The sequence below is a fragment of the Panulirus ornatus genome, chromosome 12 (assembly GCF_036320965.1).
Source record: "Panulirus ornatus isolate Po-2019 chromosome 12, ASM3632096v1, whole genome shotgun sequence".
Classification (NCBI taxonomy): Eukaryota; Metazoa; Arthropoda; class Malacostraca; order Decapoda; family Palinuridae; genus Panulirus; species Panulirus ornatus.
Window position 1 is genome coordinate 66,659,438 of NC_092235.1, and position 22,447 is coordinate 66,681,884.

Here is a 22,447-nt window from a genome sequence, read left to right on the forward strand (position 1 = left end):
AACAAGAAGTGGGAGACCAAATTGGAGGTGGAAAGATGGAGTGAAAAAGATTTTGTGTGATTGGGGCCTGAACATGCAGGAGGGTGAAAGGAGGGCAAAGAATAGAGTGAATTGGATCAATGTGGTATACCAGGGTTGTCGTGCTGTCAGTGGATTAAAACGGCATGTGAAGAGTCTGGGGTAAATCATGGAAAGCTGTGTAGGTATGTATATGTGCGTGTGTGGACGTATGTATATACATGTGTATGGGGGTGGGTTGGGCCATTTCTCTCGTCTGTTTCCTTGCGCTACCTCGCAAACGCGGGAGACAGCGACAAAGCAAAAAAAAAAAAAATATATATATATTTTTTTTTTTTTTTAACCGCGATTTCCCGCATTAGCAAGGTAGCGTTAAGAACAGAGGACTGGGCCTTTTTTGGAATATCCTCACCTGGCCCCCTCTGTTCCTTCTTTTGGGGAGGAAAAAAAAAAAAGGGGAGGATTTCCAGCCCCCTGCTCCCTCCCCTTTTAGTCGCCTTCTACAACATGCAGGGAATACGTGGGAAGTATTCTTAATCCCCTATCCCAGGGATAATATATATATATATATTTTTTTTTTTTTTTGCTTTGTCGCTGTCTCCCGCGTTTGCGAGGTAGCGCAAGGAAACAGACGAAAGAAATGGCCCAACCCACCCCCATACACATGTATATACATACGGCCACACACACAAATATACATACCTACACAGCTTTCCATGGTTTACCCCAGACGCTTCACATGCCCTGATTCAATCCACTGACAGCACGTCAACCCCGATATACCACATCGATCCAATTCACTCTATTCCTTGCCCTCCTTTCACCCTCCTGCATATTTCAAGCCCCGATCACACAAAATCTTTTTCACTCCATCTTTCCACCTCCAATTTGGTCTCCCACTTCTCCTCGTTCCCTCCACCTCCGACACATATATCCTCTTGGTCAATCTTTCCTCACTCATTCTCTCCATGTGACCAAACCATTTCAAAACACCCTCTTCTGCTCTCTCAACCACGCTCTTTTTATTTCCACACATCTCTCTTACCCGTACGTTACTTACTCGATCAAACCACCTCACACCACACATTGTCCTCAAACATCTCATTTCCAGCACATCCATCCTCCTGCGCACAACTCTATCCATAGCCCACGCCTCGCAACCATACAACATTGTTGGAACCACTATTCCTTCAAACGTACCCATTTTTGCTTTCCGAGATAATGTTCTCGACTTCCACACATTCTTCAAGGCTCCCAGGATTTTCGCCCCCTCCCCCACCCTATGATCCACTTCCACTTCCATGGTTCCATCCGCTGCCAGATCCACTCCCAGATATCTAAAACACTTTACTTCCTCCAGTTTTGCTCCATTCAAACTTACCTCCCAATTAACTTGACCCTCAACCCTACTGTACCTAATAACCTTGCTCTTATTCACATTCACTCTTAACTTTCTTCTTTCACACACTTTACCAAACTCAGTCACCAGCTTCTGCAGTTTCTCACATGAATCAGCCACCAGCACTGTATCATCAGCAAACAACAACCGACTCACTTCCCAAGCTCTCTCATCCCCAACAGACTTCATACTTGCCCCTCTTTCCAAAACTCTTGCATTTACCTCCCTAACAACCCCATCCATAAACAAATTAAACAACCATGGAGACATCACACACCCCTGCCGCAAACCTACATTCACTGAGAACCAATCACTTTCTTCTCTTCCTACACGTACACAGGCCTTACATCCTCGATAAAAACTTTTCACTGCTTCTAACAACTTTCCTCCCACACCATATATTCTTAATACCTTCCACAGAGCATCTCTATCAACTCTATCATATGCCTTCTCCAGATCCATAAATGCTACATACAAATCCATTTGCTTTTCTAAATATTTCTCACATACATTCTTCAAAGCAAACACCTGATCCACACATCCTCTACCACTTCTGAAACCACACTGCTCTTCCCCAATCTGATGCTCTGTACATGCCTTCACCCTCTCAATCAATACCCTCCCATATAATTTACCAGGAATACTCAACAAACTTATACCTATATATATATATATATATTTTATCCCTGGGGATAGGGGAGAAAGAATACTTCCCACGTATTCCCTGCGTGTCATAGAAGGCGACTAAAAGGAAAGGGAGCGGGGGGGGCTGGAAATCCCCCCCCCCCCCCCCCTTTTTTTTTTTTTTCTTTTTTTTTTTTTTCTTTCCCCAAAGAAGGAACAGAGAAGGGGGCCAGATGAGGATATTCCCTCAAAGGCCCAGTCCTCTGTTCTTAACGCTACCTCGCTAACGCGGGAAATGGCAAATAGTATGAAAGAAAAGAAAGAATATATATATATATATTATCCCTGGGGATAGGGGAGAAAGAATACTTCCCACGTATTCCCTGCATGTCGTAGAAGGCAACTAAAAGGGGAGGGAGCGGGGTAGCTGGAAATCCTCCCCTCTCTCTCTTTTTTTTTTTTTTTTTTTTTTTTTTTTTTCCAAAAGCTACCTTGCTAACGCAGGAAATGGCGAATAGTTTGAAAGAAAAGATTATATTATTATTTTGCTTTGTCGCTGTCTCCCGCGTTTGCGAGGTAGCGCAAGGAAACAGACGAAAGAAATGGCCCAACCCACCCCATACACAATGTATACACACACACGTCCACACACACAAATATACATACCTATACATCTCAATGTACACATATATATACATACACAGACACATACATATATACCCATGCACACAATTCACACTGTCTGCCCCCATTCACTCCCATTGCCACCTCGCCACACATGGAATACCTTCCCCCTCCCCTCATGTGTGCGAGGTAGCACTAGGAAAAGACAACAAAGGCCCCATTCATACACACTCAGTCTCTAGCTGCCACGCAATAATGCCCGAAACCACAGCTCCCTTTCCACATCCAGGCCCCACACAACTTTTCATGGTTTACCCCAGACGCTTCACATGCCCTGATTCAATCCACTGACAGCACGTCAACCCCGGTATACCACATCAATCCAATTCACTCTATTCCTTGCCCTCCTTTCACCCTCCTGCATGTTCAGGCCCCGATCACACAAAATCTTTTTCACTCCATCTTTCCACCTCCAATTTGGTCTCCCACTTCTCCTCGTTCCCTCCACCTCCGACACATATATCCTCTTGGTCAATCTTTCCTCACTCATTCCTCACTGGATGTGGAAATGGAGCTGTGCTTTCGATGCATTAAACATGACAGCTTTACATAACAGCTAGTGACTGAGTGTGAACGAATGTGGCCTTTGTTGTCTTTTCCTAGCGCTACCTTGTGCACATGCGGGGGGATGAGTTTTGCTTTTCGTGTGTGGCGGGGTGGCGACGGGAATGAATAAGGGCAGTCAGTATGAATTATGTCCATGTGTATATATGTATATGTCTGTGTGTGTATATATATCTGTATACGTTGAGATGTATAGGTATGTATACGTGCATGTGTGGACGTGTATGTATATACATGTGTATGTGGGTGGGTTGGGCCATTCTTTCATCTGTTTCCTTGCGCTACCTCGCTAACGTGGGAGTCTGACAAAGTATAATAAATATAAATAAAAAATTTATATATATATATATATATATATATATATATATATATATATATATATATATATATATATATACATACATACATACATACATACATACCCTCCCTGGGGATATGGGAGAAAGAATACTTCCCACATGTTCCCTGCATGTCGTAAAAAGTAACTAAAAGGAGAGAGAGCAGGGGAGCTGCATATCCTCCCCTCCCATTTTTAATTTTCCAAAAGAAGGAACAAAGAAGGGGGCCGAGGATATTCCCTTTTAAGGCTCAGTCCTCTGTTCTCAATGCTATCTCGCTGACATGGGAAATGGCAAATATGTATGAAAATATATATATATATATATACACACAAGTATATGTATGTGAGTAGGAGAGATGGTCAAAGGGCATTATTGGATTACGTGTTAATAGACAGGTGTGTAAAAGAGAGACTTTTGGATGTTAATGTGCTGAGAGGGGCAGCTGGAGGGATTGTCTGATCCTTATCTTTGGAGCCAAAGGTGAAGATTTGTTGAGGTTTCCAGAAAAGAAAAGAGAATGTTGGGGAGAAGAGAGAAAGTGAGCTTGAAAAGGAGACTTGTGTGAGGAAGTACCAGGAGAGGTTGAGTGTAGACTGTGGAAATGGGCATTTTAAGGGGAGTGTGTGGTATGACTACATGGAATGAAGAAAGAAGTTAGTAGATGTATTAAAGTGTGATAGTGAATCAGGGGAATGAATTGTGTAGTGGTAGAGTGGGTGATGTGTAATACTTTTAGGTTTAGGTATGTGGGAAATAATGCAAGATGGGAAGTTTACAAGGAGAGTGTACGATAGTACGATTAAAGTAGTTGATGGGAGAGGAAGGCACCTTGTGCCATGGGGAAACAGAGTGGAAGAGTACAGCAGAGAGAGAAATGGTGGAAGTATGCATGGAACAGTGTATGTGAGGGAGACATGTAAGGATAGGGATAAGTAATGACTTTTCAGTAGCCACCCCCATATGAAGCATGGGTCCTACATATAAAGTACAAAAGAGGATGGATATATAAATATAACATTTAAAAATAATATTTGATGAGGAGAGTTAATTGAATGAGAAAAGATAGGTATGAGAGAGGTATGGTAGTATAAGTGTGTGTATGTGAGAGCTGAAGAGGATGTGCTGAAATTGATTGGACTTGGATAGGATGAGTAAGGACTTGTTGGTTTACATTTTGGAAGTGTAAGGAACACGGAAAAGGGAGAAACCAAGGAGGAGGTGGAAGGGTAGACTGAAAAATGCTTGAGTAATCAGGGCCAGAACATGCCGGAGGATATGATGCATGCCTGAGATAGATTACATTGGTGCAATTTGGTATATAGGGGTGACATGCTGTCTGTGGGCTTAACCAAGGCATATGAAACCTCATAAAACCTGTAAATTTTTTACATTTTGCTCTTAAGCAGGTAATATTTGGATGCTTTTTTAATTTTTTTTTTCTTCCACTTCACAGGAATGTTACTCCCTCTCCTTTGATAGAACAGTTGCTCAAGCAGTCTCCAAAAAAGAAAAAACCTAAGCGACATCCAATTCACCAGAACAAGAATGAGGAAGAGTTGATATTTGATGGTGAGGAGGTGGATGAAGAACTTTCACAGGTTCTGGATGATATTTATGCCAAAGCTGGAGAATCATGTAAGTTAACTGTAAAGTAAACCTCTTATCCTAGGTATTGATTACATCATGGAGTTTCTCTTTTCTTCAGTACGAGAGAAATCAGACCAGATCATTTTTATTGTTTTGCCCCCATGGGAGTATGAGAGAGTAAATGTTCTATCCTCGGCATGGTTTTTTATGTTGTCCTTGGTTTTAGTAAATTCCGTATTATCCAGCTGTAAATACATACTTTGACTGTGACTTGAGAATCAAAGATGGTCAGATGTAATGTTGCCTTTATTAATCCCATATATATAATGGTGGCTACTGAAACTGTGCTCTAACCTCACCCCATCCCAATGCTAACCACTGGTCTAAGAACTAAAAGTAAGAAACACACATTAAAGAGGTTCTATTAAGAGTAGTGCACTGTAGTAAAGAGTTTTAGTGTAATAACCCTAAGGGTAGCAGTAGAAGAATAATGTATAAGACATGTCAACCCCCTAACAACAGCAAGCACTTGAACAGCTGAAAACATCACTAGCTGACCTTTAATGATTTTGCTTCACAATTTATTTACAGCTGCATTCGTTAACTATCCATTCCCCTGCACAGTATGAAGTTGGTAATTTGTCCTTATTTATTACTTTAATCAATCCAAACCCTTAAAGTTTTCATATCTGGCATTAATACTATTTAAAACCATCTGATAGTTGGAAGATGGGGTAAAAGAAGAAAAATGGAAGTAAAGCATTAATCATTGATGCCTGCAGGATGTCATAAATTTTTTAAAAGTAACAAGATTTCTTGTTTCTGACTCTTTTAATGATTATGAAGTGTAAAGAGCACAGAAAATATATATCCAGATTGAAAGGGACGAAAAGTGCACTTCATTTCCAGCTCATGATCACTTGTCTGAGACATCATGTTTATTCTCTATATATACATATTTATGGATTATAATTCAAAATATACATTCATATTGTGGAAGAAACAATAAAGGGAACAAGAAATTAAATATCAGAAGTAAAGGGATACTGAGAAAGGTGGTGTTGCCAACTCATAAACACTAATAAAAAACAGTATTATCATTATTTGTTATAATACAAAATACATTTTTTATTATAATACATAAGACAGACAAAGACACAACATTATAACATCCATAGATTGTTTAAATTATGTTGAAAATTAGGCAAAACAGAGATTTAAAAAAAAAAAAAAAGGAGGATACATGAATCAAATGGGTGGTGGTTAACATTGCTTCATCTCACCAAGTTATTGTTTTAGTGACCACCTGGGTGCAAAATGTTAAGGGATCATGGTGCCATTTCATGGTTGGGTGAGGGCAGGCATTTGAGAGCTGTGGAATACAGTTGTATTTCATTGTCAGAAGGAATACTGTTTTTTAAAAATTTGTTTTCATTCATGGTCGGAGGGTTAAAACTAGACTGTTAATCTGGTTAATATAATTGTGATTAAGCCTAATATTTACAGTTGGAGAAATGGAATATAATGATTGTGACTTGGAAAATATGATTAGTTATAGCATGAACAAGGTGAGTGACATAATGAGACAGGCATTTCAGGAATTTAGTGACAGGGTAGTCAGCACTTGCACCAGTCTTACATACGAACTGGGTTAAACTTCCATCTTACAAACATGGAATAGCAACACGCTTGGTAAGCTGTTCCCTACCTAAAACTTGGTGGGCTCTTCCTGTAGAATGATAATATGAAGTGGAGCTTAGCTGATAATGAAGGTAAACTTTGAATGGCAAAGCACATTGTAGGAAAAGTGCTGAAACCATTCAACAAGTTTCCCTCAATCCTGGGAGTAGCACTGCGGTGAGCAAGATTATCATTTGCATATTATATCAAAACATTATTAAATACCTACAAAATTGAATTTATACCTATCGAATATTAACTTTATGATGTTTTGTCATAAAATAGAATGAGTGATTGAATGATTAATATTGCACTGTAAGAAACTGAAGTGACTCTGAAGATGTCTCATTTCTTGGGCCTAAGTAGGCATGAGTGAGACTCATGTTATTTCCCAGCTATCTTGATGCACTCCCAATAATGTAAACAGAGATGTCACCAGGCATCACTGTTGACTTTGAGAATAAGTGCCATATAAGGTCTACTGTTGAAGTTTGCTCAAGCAGTAGTAGAGAAATTTGTAATATGTCATTCTCAGTTGAATTACACCTGCAGGATAGCTTCTGCACTGCAAAAGTTTGCCTGTACAGTGCAAAGGTGAACTCACTACTGATTTAGTTATATAGAAGGGTGAATAACAAGACACTGAAAATGATACTTGACTTTGCAAGTGTACTTAACTTTCTTTAAGCGGCTCTTGAAATAAATCTACGATCATCATTACCCAGTAATAAGCTTTTCCTGTTAGCTTTAGTTTGATCAATAAAATTTCTTCAACTGTGATATATAAAACAAAATTTCATACATACATTCATACACCATTTGCTCCTTCATGAAACCTAGCTATAAAGTTTCTTCATCTGTGATATATATAAAATTCCATACATACATTAATACACCATTTGCTCATTTCTGAAAATTAGCACCTGGGTGCCCCAACACCTAGATATTCGTTAGGGCAGAATCGTTGCAATAGTCTTCCCTTTGTAGCTCTCATTATATAATTTAACTTCATTACTTTCACTTTAGCATTTAGCAAGCCCTAATCTCAAGTGCATTATTATTCCCCAGTCTTAGCACCTAGAATGTTATCAGTGTTTTCTCGTCAGTTCTTTAGTTATTTATATATTCCTCATTTATTGTTGTATTTTGATATTCCTATTATTGTTGTACATGTAAAACTTTAGGTTATTTCTTGTTGTGCCATTTTTGTTTCTCCAAATCCTGATATATATATCAATTTTCAGATACAGCAACAGCGGAAACACTATATACAACAACTACAGCAGCAACAACAACAACAACAAAGCGTCAGATGTCTGGCCCTTCAAGACCATATTTAAAGAAAAAGAAGAAATTTGACACTGAAAAGGGAGGTATCCCATCGGCTATGGCTGTGTCAGGGTATCATGATGCTCAAGGATACAACCAAAGTCAGGATAATAGAGATAAAGAGAGTGGTTTGCAGCATGAACTTGGTCAAGTATTATCAGATATTGAAGGGTTTATGGACGTGAAGTCAGAGAATGGGTTACCTTATCATACAAATGAATCTTCCCATATGACAAAACATATAAAAATTGGCAGTGCAAAATCTAGAGCCAACAAACCCAAGGTACCAAGAACAAACTTGATGAAACAAAACTTAAATTATCCCAAGTATCTCAAATCATTTATGGCAGGATTCACTCGCACACCAAACCAGAAACCCCAGTATATGAATTACCCAGAATCTCCACAGGATCTTTATGAAAAGTTACGTTTAGCAGGAACAACAATCACCAAAACCGTCAATGTGAATAAACCTACTCCTACTGCTACAGCAAAGATAGAAAATCAGAATAGTGTGACACAAGTAAAACAGGAAGTTACAGGAGCACAGGTAAAACAGGAAGTTACTGGAGAACAAGTAAAACAAGAAGTTACTGGGACAGAAGTTAAACAAGTTATTGGAACACAGGTAAAAAGTGAAATTAGTGCTCGGAGTCATTCACTTCAATCACTTGCACCAACTCGCAAGATTGCCAATTGTAATTTGATAAGAATGAAAGCCGTGAGTGTCCCAGAAGCAATTGCAAGGAATCTTTTACCAGCATCAACTTCTGTAGTAGTGCAATATAAACCACATTTCATCCAAAGAGGGCGACCAGTAAAGCCAAAGGTTCCAGGGCAGAGAACCCCTACTAAGAAAGTACCTGCAAACTTTTTTATGAGAACAGACATTCCGAAATTACCACTTGCAGGTAAACCTACAACTTCATCGGCTAACTTCACAAGTTCAAATATGCAAAAGAAACAGTTCCCCTACAATGCCAAAAACACTATGGAGGCTCCAAAACAGAGGCAAATGCAAGGGTCATCTTCAGTGAATGTAGGTGAAATTGTATGTACTCCAGACGTTCATGGATTGCTTGCTTCAGTCACAGCATCTGAAAAAGTTCTTGAAAAAAATGGGAAAGAAGCACAGCCTGTTGTAGATGCAAACTGTGTTTCCAAAGAACCAGCTGGGACATCTCTTGCTTCCGGCTATTCACCATGTGATGCATCTGAGAAATTACCAGTACAGATGGAATCCCAGTCCCCCACCGATACATTGCATCTACAGTCACAGACTTCCATCCATACACAAGAAACAGCTCAAGAGACTGTTTCAAGAGCTACAGAAAACCAGGCATCACCAGAAACAGATGAACCTTATGTAGAACCTTGTGTTAAAGCTTTGGAACATGATGAGCCTGAGGAAACAGTAGAACAAGCATCATCTGTACCTATTTCCCAGGCTTCAGATTTTCCTGAGGAAAATCTTTCCTCCCCCCATTCAACACCTGAAACATCTAATGGATTTCAAGTGCAAGGACATTCACAATCCCCCAACCAGGAACAGTGTCAGACTTCCCTGCCCTCACAATCTCCCATCCAGGAACAGAGTCAGACTTCCATGCACTCAAAATCTCCCAACCAGGAGCAATGTCAGACTTCCATGCACTCACAATCTCCCCTCCAAGAACACTGTCAGACTTCCATCCATATTCAGTTACAGGCACCAAGTCAAGATACATTATTAACAACTGAAGAAATGGCATGTACATCTGTGAATGATCCTTCTTTAAATCCTTATGAAGAACAGACTCAGAGACTTGAAGAACAAGACTTCAAAGCTGGAGCTGATGGAGCACTTACACCAATTATGGAAAATTCTGTAATAGCTGCAGAAGAACAGGTAATGAAGCCTTCAGAAGAACAAGCTCAGGAACACATAGAGGAAGAAGAACAAACATTTAGGCAACAAAAGTCAGTGAAAGATGAGGAACTTGTTTTAAATCCTGTCAAAGATAAGCCTTTAAAGCCTCCAGAGGGAGAAACAGTGATACCCATGGAATCACAGGAAACAAAACCAGTGGAAGAACATGTGTTGACTATGGAGAAAGAACAGATGCTGAACTCGAAGGAAAAACAGTTGTTGATGCCATTGGAAAACCACTTGACATCAGCACTATCAGAGCAGATGCCAGTGCCAGTTACCTTACATGCTGAGACAGTGAGATGCCAGTCGAACCTCATCCCAACACCCCAGCATATGCAAGCACCACCGCCTCTTCACTCCCAGGCATCACCATCCATACATACACAGATACCACCACCTAATCATTCCCAGCCATCAACAATTATGCATAGCCAGGTGCCACCATTGATGCACAATCAAGCATCTGCACCCATGCATACAGTCATTGACACACGTGTACCAATGCCTGAGCACTCACAAGCACAATCACTCTTGCAAACTCAAGTGCAGTCAGGCTCTGAGATACAGCCACCTTCAGCCATGCAGGCACCTTTTCCTGTGTCTTTACAAATGCAAACACCACCCAGACATGGGCAGCCAATGACCTCCTTGTTTACCCAACCTTTGTCACACATACATTCACCAATGCTGTCCCATATGCAGACACCCTCACTGCCACCAGTTCATCCTCAGCTACTGACCCCAGTACATAAACACTCACAGCCAACCATACCATCACAGTTACATCCATCCATTCACATGCCTCATATGTCACAACCTCCGATGCACATGCCTCTGCAGCCACCTACACACTCGTCACCTCATCAGTCATCTTCACAGATAACATTCATGCAATCACTGCCCCATATTCCACCCACTGACACCTTAAAACCAACTTTACAACAGTTTTCTCACAACCCAGATTCACAAGCAGTGTCCAGATAGAGGATTTCACCTACCAATCAAAACCGTACAAATGGATGTTAGATTTAGATTTTGTTTGAGGTAGGTAGATGTGTAGACTTACGTGAATGTCCAGATTAAGGGAGAATTTGAATGTCCATTTTTAGGGCGCATTTTGCTTTTCCAGTGCTATCAGAGTAGGCATTTTTATTATTATAAGCTTTTTTCTAGCATTTGATTAAAAGGCTAGGAAAATGCCATAAATTATAATAGGATTCCAATGTAAATTTGATGTTATTTATAAACGTGCAGAATAAATATATTGGCAGGTTATGCATGTAGCCAAAGTGCATACTACCTCATAAGTTTTGACATTTCAAGGCTACAGACATATTGCATATTTCATAAAGTGCAGTAAAAAATTATGGCTGTTCTAGGCTCAATTTTGACAACACGAAGCACCAATGGAATGGGAGGTTATTGTAATTTTTTGTTCTAATTCATTAGACCTAAACTAGCTTATTTTGTGTTAGACTTGTGTGAATTTCAGCATAGACAAAACGTCATAGATTAATTAGTTTTTCCTGAGAAAATATAAATTTTTACTTTTTATGAAAGATGTAGGAGACCTGTGGCAAAGGCTAGGTTGAAATGTTTTGTAACAATCTTCATCTGATCTCAAGAAGTAATGGTGTGAATTTTTTATCTGTTTACTGTTCATTTTTGGTTAAAAAAAAATTAAATTGATATGAAGATTAACTATATATAACCATATATTTTATAGGTATTTCATTTAATATATAGTTTTAATATTTCAAATTTCCTTTTAAAAAGAAATCTAGAGAATTGGTTCAACTTATTTATTGACTTGCAATATACCTATTAAGCAGTATAAGGTTGCTTTGACATTCAGAATTAACTCTACATAGATTCCCTGGAACTTTTGTGGATTGAATCTTTTTTTTCATCTTCATGTACCTGTTAAGTTTTCATATCCTTACAACCTTTCCAGAATACATCTCATTTTTGTTTCCGTAGTTTTGTCTTCTCATTTTTGTTAGATCATAAAATATTGTAAATTCAGTGCAAATTATACTGCACATTTATTGGATCAGTTATTGTAAAGATAGGAATGGGATTCAGTAGGTTTAATTTGTTTTTGCCATCTTACAATAACAGATTCTGTGTGTAGGACAACAGTATTTATTTTTTTTTTTCTCGGCAATATATTGGTAATCTGTCTGATTGAAGTAGATAGGATCTAATACATTGCAGTTTTACGTGCACTTCTTCAGAAGTTAGTGGTAAAATGAATGACCTTGGACCAAATTGAAATATTTTGTCTCCTTGTAATTATTTTGTATGTTTCTCCCAAATCCTCACTCCACACTAGTGTGCTTTTCATTTCTGACAAAAATTTTGCATTTGGAAAGGATGCAAAGATGGAAAATCTTAATATTATGATGTGGGAGAGGAGGATTCAAAATACATTTTCTTGGTCATCCATGGTCATTTTTCACTGTAGTAAAGATCATGAATATAATGCACCTTGTGAGTGTAAGTCATGTGGATCACAAGTTTTTGGTATTTTCATCTTCAAACAAAAGTTTTCATTTCTATAACATCGGAAACCACATTTATCTTACACTTACTCTGTGTTTAGTAGGCTAGTGAATGTAATTTATTGTGTCTAGAGACTGGCAGAAATGTCATCATACCCACAAACCTGTACATAGTGAAACTTGTCACATAATTTCATTAAAGAGATGACCCATTTTATTTTGCTCTTAATTTGACCATGGTAGGTGATCAGAATACAGAACCTAAACTTGAATGTAAGTACACTTATTTATTCATTTATTTTGCTTTGTCGCTGTCTCCCACGCCTGCGAGGTAGCGCAAGGAAACAGACGAAAGAAATGGCCCAACCCACCCCCACACACATCCCAACGTACACACATATACACACATGCACACAATTCACACTGTCTGCCCCTACTCACCCCCATCGCCACCCCGCCACACACGGAATAACATCCCCCTCATGTGTGCGAGGCAGCGCCAGGAAAGGACAACAAAGACCCCATTTGCTCACACTCAGTCTCCAGCTGTCATGCAATAATGCCCGAAACCACAACTCCCTTTCCACATCCAGGCCCCACAGAACTTTCCATGGTTTACCCCAGACGCTTCACATACCCTGATTCAATCCAATGACAGCACGTCGACCCCGGTATACCACATCGATCCAATTTACTCTATTCCTTGCCCGCCTTACACCCTCCTGCATGTTCAGGCCCCGATCACTCAAAATCTTTTTCACTCCATCTTTCCACCTCCGATTTGGTCTCCCACTTCTCCTCGTTCCCTCCACCTCCGACACATATATCCTCTTGGTCAATCTTTCCTCACTCATTCTCTCCATGTGCCCAAACCATTTCAAAACAACCTCTTCTGCTCTCTCAACCATGCTCTTTTTATTTCCACACATCTCTCTTACCCTTACATTACTTACTTAATCAAACCACCTCACACCACATATTGTCCTCAAGCATCTCATTTATAGCACATCCACCCTCCTGCGCACAACTCTATCCATAGCCCAAGCCTCGCAACCATACAACATTGTTGGAACCACTATTCCTTCAAACATATCCATTTTTGCTTTCAGAGATAATGTTCTCGACTTCCACACATTCTTCAAGGCTCCCAGAATTTTCGCCCCCTCCCCCACCCTATAATTTACTTCCGCTTCCATGGTTCCATCCGCTGCCAGATCATCTCCCAGATATCTAAAACACTTTACTTCCTCCAGTTTTTCTCCATTCAAACTTACCTCCCAATTGACTTGACCCTCAACCCTACTGTACCTAATTACCTTGCTCTTATTCACATTTACTCTTAACTTTCTTCTTTCACACACTTTACCAAACTCAGTCACCAGCTTCTGCAGTTTCTCACATGAATCAGCCACCAGCGCTGTATCATCAGCGAACAACAACTGACTCACTTCCCAAGCTCTCTCATCCCCAACAGACTTCATACTTGCCCCTCTTTCCAAAACTCTTGCATTTACCTCCCTAACAACCCCATCCATAAACAAGTTAAACAATCATGGAGACATCACACACCCCTGCCGCAAACCTACATTCACTGAGAACCAATCACTTTCCTCTCTTCCTACACGTACACATACCTTACATCCTCGATAAAAACTTTTCACTGCTTCTAACAACTTGCCTCCCACACCATATATTCTTAGTACCTTCCACAAAGCATCTCTATCAACTCTATCATATGCCTTCTCCAGATCCATAAATGCTACATACAAATCCATTTGCTTTTCTAAGTATTTCTCACATACATTCTTCAAAACAAACACCTGATCCACACATCCTCTACCACTTCTGAAACCACACTGCTCTTCCCCAATCTGATGCTCTGTACATGCCTTCACCCTCTCAATCAATACCCTCCCATATAATTTACCAGGAATACTCAACAAACTTATACCTCTGTAATTTGAGCACTCACTCTTATCCCCTTTGCCTTTGTACAATGGCACTATGCAAGCATTCCACCAATCCTCAGGCACCTCACCATGAATCATACATACATTAAATAACCTTACCAACCAGTCAACAATACAGTCACCCCCTTTTTTAATAAATTCCACTGCAATACCATCCAAACCTGCTGCCTTGCCGGCTTTCATCTTCCACAACGCTTTTACTACCTCTTCTCTGTTTACCAAATCATTTTCCCTAACCCTCTCACTATGCACACCACCTCGACCAAAACACCCTATATCTGCCACTCTTATCATCAAATACATTCAACAAACCTTCAAAATACTCACTCCATCTCCTCCTCACAACACCACTACTTGTTATCACCTCCCCATTAGCCCCCTTCACTGAAGTTCCCATTTGCTCCCTTGTCTTACGCACTTTATTTACCTCCTTCCAGAACATCTTTTTATTCTCCCTAAAATTTAATGATACTCTCTCACCCCAACTCTCATTTGCCCTCTTTTTCACCTCTTGCACCTTTCTCTTGACCTCCTGTCTCTCTCTTTTATACATCTCCCACTCATTTGCATAAGTACACTTATAATTCATTTTAAAAGCAATGAAAGTATGTACCTTATTCAGTAACAAACATTTCAATGAATGTTGAACTACATCCAGGATATGAATGCTGCTGATAATTAATTATACTGTATTTAGTCCTTGTGATTTCCGTGCTAATAAGGACCAAAGACAAAAGTATAATACTGCTTTTGGTCTTCATTATTTATGGCTGAATGTTAGGAACTGCATTAGGCACCAAATACTAGCAAAGCACACAGAAAATTATGGATGGTTAATAAAACCATAGAAGAATTAGTGTTGGATAACTATTAATACACCTTGTTTTTTTTTGTTTTTTTTTACCTTAATTTTAAGGGAACTGACAAACCTATTTCACGGAGTTAAAGTTTATATATGCTAAGTAAAGAGAAATATGTGACAGAAGATGGGATGTGGGCACGTGAGAGAGGGTGTGAGTACTAGGATGAGGAAGTAGAGATGCTAGTGAACAAGAAAGAGGCGTATAGGCATTACTTGATACGAAGGAAGATTTACAAGAAGTGGATCAAGGTTTAGGGTTTGAAAATAAAAAGCAAATGTGATATGGCGTGAAATCAGCTGAAGGTCCTACTAGGTGATCAGTAAGATAAAAAAATGGGAGCAAGAGGGGAGGTAAAGTCAAAGAGAGGTGAATAGATGGCGGTAATATTCTGAAAGACTGCTAAATGTCAGATCTGGAACAATAAGGAGGTGCACACAGTAAGAGTCTGGTATTGAAGTTATTGTCTAAAATGAAATGCAAAAGAGCAGCTTAAGTGGATGAGACTGCAGTTAAATTTAAAAACTGAAAGATTTGTTAACTAGTCAGTCAGAATTTTCCATGTATATAATGGCTTGAGGTGCTGGAGGATTGTCAAAGCGCCTGTATACAATGTCAGTGTTCAAATCATAGATGTAAGTTTTTAGAGTATACCTGGGAAGATTTATAAGAGCATGTTGACTGAAAGGGTGGTAACACCCAGGCTGCATTAGATTAGGGAGGATTATTCTAGCATCAAATAAGATGTGACAAAGCAGCTGGAGTGCAAGGGATTGCAGGGAAATTTCTCAAAAAGAAAGACTTAACAGCTGAGGTGGTGGAGGACTCGCGGAGTGCCTGTATACAATGCTACTGTTTATGGACGTTACAAAAGTCAGTATTTAAAGTAGAGAGACTAAATTCAAGGTAATGAAAGGATTTTGGAGAGCTATGTGGATCTGCAGTCAGCTGAAGCTGGGTTGTGTGGGAGGTAAGTTGTAGTTTGCAGATGAGTGAGGATCGAATTCATGACCTTGAGATGATGAGACTCGCACTGCCTACTGCGCCATCGAGGCTTAAAAGAATCAATTTCTGCAACTTTCAACCCCACGTCCTTAGAATAATGAGATGCACTTCCTATTTAGCCATTGTGGCTACTTTATAATAGCGTGCAATACATATATATATATATATATATATATATATATATATATATATATATATATATTTTCTTTCAAACTATTCGCCATTTCCCGCATTAGCGAGGTAGCGTTAACAACAGAGCACTGGGTCTTTGAGGGAATACCCTCACCTGGCCCAATTCTCTGTTCCTTCTTTTGGAAAATTATATATATATATATATATATATATATATATATATATATATATATATATATATATATATATATATATACGAAATCATAGAGTAGACCAAGTGAGTATTTTCTGTCTAAGGCTCAGTCTGTTCTTGATGCTACCTCGGTAATGCGAGAAATGGCGATATAATAAATAAATAAATAAATAAATATATATATATATATATATATATATATATATATATATATATATATATATATATATATATTATATCGCCATTTCTCGCATTACCGACGTAGCATCACGAAAAGACTGAGCCTTAGACAGGAAATCCTCACTTGGTCTACTCCTCTATGATTTCGTATATATATATATGGAAGGTATTAAGAATATATGGTGTGGGTGGCAAGTTGTTAGAAGCACTGAAAAGTTTTTATCGAGGATGTAAGGCATGTGTACGTGTAGGAAGAGAGGAAAGTGATTGGTTCTCAGTGAATGTAGGTTTGCGGCAGGGGTGTGTGATGTCTCCATGGTTGTTTAATTTGTTTATGGATGGGGTTGTTAGGGAGGTGAATGCAAGAGTTTTGGAAAGAGGGGCAAGAATGAAGTCTGTTGTGGATGAGAGAGCTTGGGAAGTGAGTCAGTTGTTGTTCGCTGATGATACAGCTCTGGTGGCTGATTCATGTGAGAAACTGCAGGAGCTGGTGACTGAGTTTGGTACAGTGTGTGAAAGAAGAAAGTTAAGAGTAAATGTGAATAAGAGCAAGGTTATTAGGTACAGTAGGGTTGAGGGTCAAGTCAATTGGGAGGTAAGTTGGAATGGAGAAAAACTGGAGGAAGTAAAGTGTTTTAGATATCTGGGAGATGATCTGGCAGCGGATGGAACCATGGAAGCGGAATTGAATCATAGGGTGGTGGAGGGGGCGAAAATCCTGGGAGCCTTGAAGAATGTGTGGAAGTCGAGAACATTATCTCTGAAAGCAAAAATGGGTATGTTTGAAGGAATAGTGGTTCCAACAATGTTGTATGGTTGCGTGGCGTGGGCTATGGATAGAGTTGTGCGCAGGAGGATGGATGTGCTGGAAATGAGATGTTTGAGGACAATGTGTGGTGTGAGGTGGTTTAATCGAGTAAGTAATGTAAGGGTAAGAGAGATGTGTGGAAATAAAAAGAGCATGGTTGAGAGAGCAGAAGAGGGTGTTTTGAAATGGTTTGGGCACATGGAGAGAATGAGTGAGGAAAGATTGACCAAGAGGATATATGTGTCGGAGGTGGAGGGAACGAGGAGAAGTGGGAGACCAAATTGGAGGTGGAAAGATGGAGTGAAAAAGATTTTGAGTGATCGGGGCCTGAACATGCAAGAGGGTGAAAGGCAGGCAAGGAATAGAGTGAATTGGATCGATGTGGTGTACCGGGGTTGACGTGCTGTTAGTGGATTGAATAAGGGCATGTGAAGCGTCTGGGGTAAACCACGGAAAGCTGTGTGGGGCCTGGATGTGGAAAGGGAGCTGTGGTTTCGGGCATTATTGCATGACAGCTGGAGACTGAGTGTGAGCGGGTGGGGCCTTTGTTGTCTTTTCCTAGCGCTACCCCGCACACATGAGGGGGGAGGGGGATGTTATTCCATGTGTGGCGGGGTGGCGATGGGGATGGATGAAGGCAGACAATGTGAACTGTGTGCATGGGTATATGTGTATGTGTCTGTGTGTGTGTATGTATGTGTGCATTGAGATGTATAGGTGTGTATATTTGCGTGTGTGGACGTGTGTGTGTGTGCACGTGTATGGGGGTGGGTTGGGCCATTTCTTTCGTCTGTTTCCTTGCGCTGCCTCGCAAACGCGGGAGACAGCGACAAAGCAAAATAAAAAAGAATAAAAAAGAGTATATATATATATATATATATGTAGGTTTGCGGCAGGGGTGTGTGATGTCTCCATGGTTAATTTGTTTATGGATGGGGTTGTTAGGGAGGTGAATGCAAGAGTTTTGGAAAGAGGGGCAAGTATGAAGTCTGTTGGGGATGAGAGAGCTTGGGAAGTGAGTCAGTTGTTGTTCGCTGATGATACAGCGCTGGTGGCTGATTCATGTGAGAAACTGCAGAAGCTGGTGACTGAGTTTGGTAAAGTGTGTGAAAGAAGAAAGTTAAGAGTAAATGTGAATAAGAGCAAGGTTATTAGGTACAGTAGGGTTGAGGGTCAATTCAATTGGGAGGTGAGTTTGAATGGAGAAAAACTGGAGGAAGTGAAGTGTTTTAGATATCTGGGAGTGGATCTGGCAGCGGATGGAACCATGGAAGCGGAAGTGGATCATAGGGTGGGGAGGGGGCGAAAATTCTGGGAGCCTTGAAGAATGCGTGGAAGTCGAGAACATTATCTCGGAAAGCAAAAATGGGTATGTTTGAAGGAATAGTGGTTCCAACAATGTTGTATGGTTGCGAGGCGTGGACTATGGATAGAGTTGTGCGCAGGAGGATGGATGTGCTGGAAATGAGATGTTTGAGGACAATGTGTGGTGTGAGGTGGTTTGATCAAGTAAGTAACGTAAGGGTAAGAGAGATGTGTGGAAATAAAAAGAGCGTGGTTGAGAGAGCAGAAGAGGGTGTTTTGAAATGGTTTGGTCACATGGAGAGAATGAGTGAGGAAAGATTGACCAAGAGGATATATGTGTCGGAGGTGGAGGGAACGAGGAGAAGAGGGAGACCAAATTGGAGGTGGAAAGATGGAGTGAAAAAGATTTTGTGTGATCGGGGCCTGAACATGCAGGAGGGTGAAAGGAGGGCAAAGAATAGAGTGAATTGGAGCGATGAGGTATACCGGGGTTGACGTGCTGTCAGTGGATTGAATCAAGGCATGTGTATGGGGGTGGGTTGGGCCATTTCTTTCGTCTGTTTCCTTGCGCTACCTCACAAACGCGGGAGACAGCGACAAAGCAAAAAAAAAAAAAAAAAAAAAAATATATATATATATATATATATATATATATATATATATATATTTTCTTTTTGCTTTGTCGCTGTCTCCCGCGTTTGCGAGGTAGCGCAAGGAAACAGACGAAAGAAATGGCCCAACCCACCCCCATACACATGTATATACATACACGCAACTATACATACCTACACAGCTTTCCATGGTTTACCCCAGACGCTTCACATGCCCTGATTCAATCCACTGACAGCACGTCAACCCCGGTATACCACATCGATCCAATTCACTCTATTCCTTGCCCTCCTTTCACCCTCCTGCATGTTCACACAAAATCTTTTTCACTCCATCTTTCCACCTCCAATTTGGTCTCCCACTTCTCCTCGTTCCCTCCACCTCCGACACATATATCCTCTTGGTCAATCTTTCCTCACTCATTCTCTCCATGTGCCCAAACCATTTCAAAACACCCTCTTCTGCTCTCTCAACCACGCTCTTTTTATTTCCACACATCTCTCTTACCCTTACGTTACTTACTCGATCAAACCACCTCACACCACACATTGTCCTCAAACATCTCATTTCCAGCACATCCATCCTCCTCCGCACAACGCTATCCATAGCCCACGCCTCGCAACCATACAACATTGTTGGAACCACTATTCCTTCAAACATACCCATTTTTGCTTTCCGAGATAATGTTCTCGACTTCCACACATTCTTCAAGGCTCCCAGAATTTTCGCCCCCTCCCCCACCCTATGATCCACTTCCATGGTTCCATCCGCTGCTAGATCCACTCCCAGATATCTAAAACAAAGTTTTTTTCAATTTTCCAAAAGAAGGAACAGAGAAGGCGGGCCAGGTGAGGATATTCCCTCAAAGGCCCAGTCCTCTGTTCTTAACGCTACCTCGCTAATGCGGGAAATGGCGAATAGTATGAAAGAAAAAAAAAAATATATATATATATATATATATATATATATATATATATATATATATATATATATAATCAGTGATGGATTGCGCATAAGATGCTTGTGGCATGAGAAGAGTGGGAGGTGCCTTGATTAGAAAGGGTAGAGAGTGGTGGGATGAAGAAGTAAGATTATTAGTGAAAGAGAAGAGAGAGGTATTTGGACGATTTTTGCAGGGAAAAAATGCAATTGAGCGGGAGATGTATAAAAGAAAGAGACAGGAGGTAAAGAGAAAGGTGCAAGAGGTGAAAAAGAGGGCAAATGAGAGTTGGGGTGAGAGAGTATCATTAAATTTTAGGGAGAATAAAAAGATGTTCTGGAAGGAGGTAAATAAAGTGTGTAAGACAAGGGAGCAAATGGGAACTTCAGTGAAGGGCGCAAAAGGGGAGGTGATAACAAGTAGTGGTGATGTGAGAAGGAGATGGAGTGAGTATTTTGAAGGTTTGTTGAATGTGTTTGATGATAAGAGTGGCAGATATAGGGTGTTTTGGTCGAGGTGGTGTGCAAAGTGAGAGGGTTAGGGAAAATGATTTGGTAAACAGAGAAGAGGTAGTAAAAGCTTTGCGGAAGATGAAAGCCGGCAAGGCAGCAGGTTTGGATGGTATTGCAGTGGAATTTATTGAAAAAGGGGGTGACTGTATTATTGACTGGTTGGTAAGGTTATTTAATGTATGTATGACTCATGGTGAGGTGCCTGAGGATTGGCGGAATGCGTGCATAGTGCCATTGTACAAAGGCAAAGGGGATAAGAGTGAGTGCTCAAATTTCAGAGGTTTAAGTTTGTTGAGTATTCCTGGTAAGTTATATGGGAGGGTATTGATTGAGAGGGTGAAGGCATGTACAGAGCATCAGATTGGGGAAGAGCGGTGTGGTTTCAGAAGTGGTAGAGGATGTGTGGATCAGGTGTTTACTTTGAAGAATGTATGTGAGAAATACTTAGAAAAGCAAATGGATTTGTATGTAGCATTTATGGATCTGGAGAAGGCATATGATAGAGTTGATAGAGATGCTCTGTGGAAGGTATTAAGAATATATGGTGTGGGAGGCAAGTTGTTAGAAGCAGTGAAAAGTTTTTATCGAGGATGTAAGGTATGTGTACGTGTAGGAAGAGAGGAAAGTGATTGGTTCCCAGTGAATGTAGGTTTGCGGCAGGGGTGTGTGACGTCTCCATGGCTGTTTAATTTGTTTATGGATGGGGTTGTTAGGGAGGTGAATGCAAGAGTTTTGGAAAGAGTGGCAAGTATGAGAGAGCTTGGGAAGTGAGTCAGTTGTTGTTCGCTGATGATACAGCGCTGGCGGCTGATTCATGTGAGAAACTGCAGAAGCTGGTGACTGAGTTTGGTAAAGCGTGTGAAAGAAGAAAGTTAAGAGTAAATGTGAATAAGAGCAAGGTTATTAGGTACAGTAGGGTTGAGGGTCAAGTCAACTGGGAGGTAAGTTTGAATGGAGAAAAACTGAAGGAAGTAAAGTGTTTTAGATATCTGGGAGTGGATCTGGCAGCGGATGGAACCATGGAAGCGGAAGTGGATCATAGGGAGGGGAAGGGGGCGAAAATCCTGGGAGCCTTGAAGAATGTGTGGAAGTCGAGAACATTATCTCGGAAAGCAAAAATGGGCATGTTTGAAGGAATAGTGGTTCCAACAATGTTGTATGGTTGCGAGGCGTGGGCTATGGATAGAGTTGTGCGCAGGAGGGTGGATATGCTGGAAATGAGATGTTTGAGGACAATGTGTGGTGTGAGGTGGTTTGATCGAGTAAGTAACGTAAGGGTAATAGAGATGTG

General features: G+C 40.4%; 1 protein-coding gene across 1 annotated transcript in view; it reads left to right on the top strand.

Annotated features, from left to right (window-relative positions):
* The window catches only part of LOC139752158 (uncharacterized), a 105,576-nt gene extending 92,717 nt beyond the window's left edge, over positions 1-12,859 (top strand). Inside the window, exons 8-9 of the mRNA XM_071668094.1 lie at positions 5,084-5,265; positions 8,142-12,859. Of these exons, the coding sequence (XP_071524195.1) occupies positions 5,084-5,265; positions 8,142-11,122 (3,163 nt within the window). The 3' untranslated portion in view covers positions 11,123-12,859. The remainder of the gene's footprint in view (positions 1-5,083; positions 5,266-8,141) is intronic.
* Positions 12,860-22,447: the final 9,588 nt, after the last annotated feature.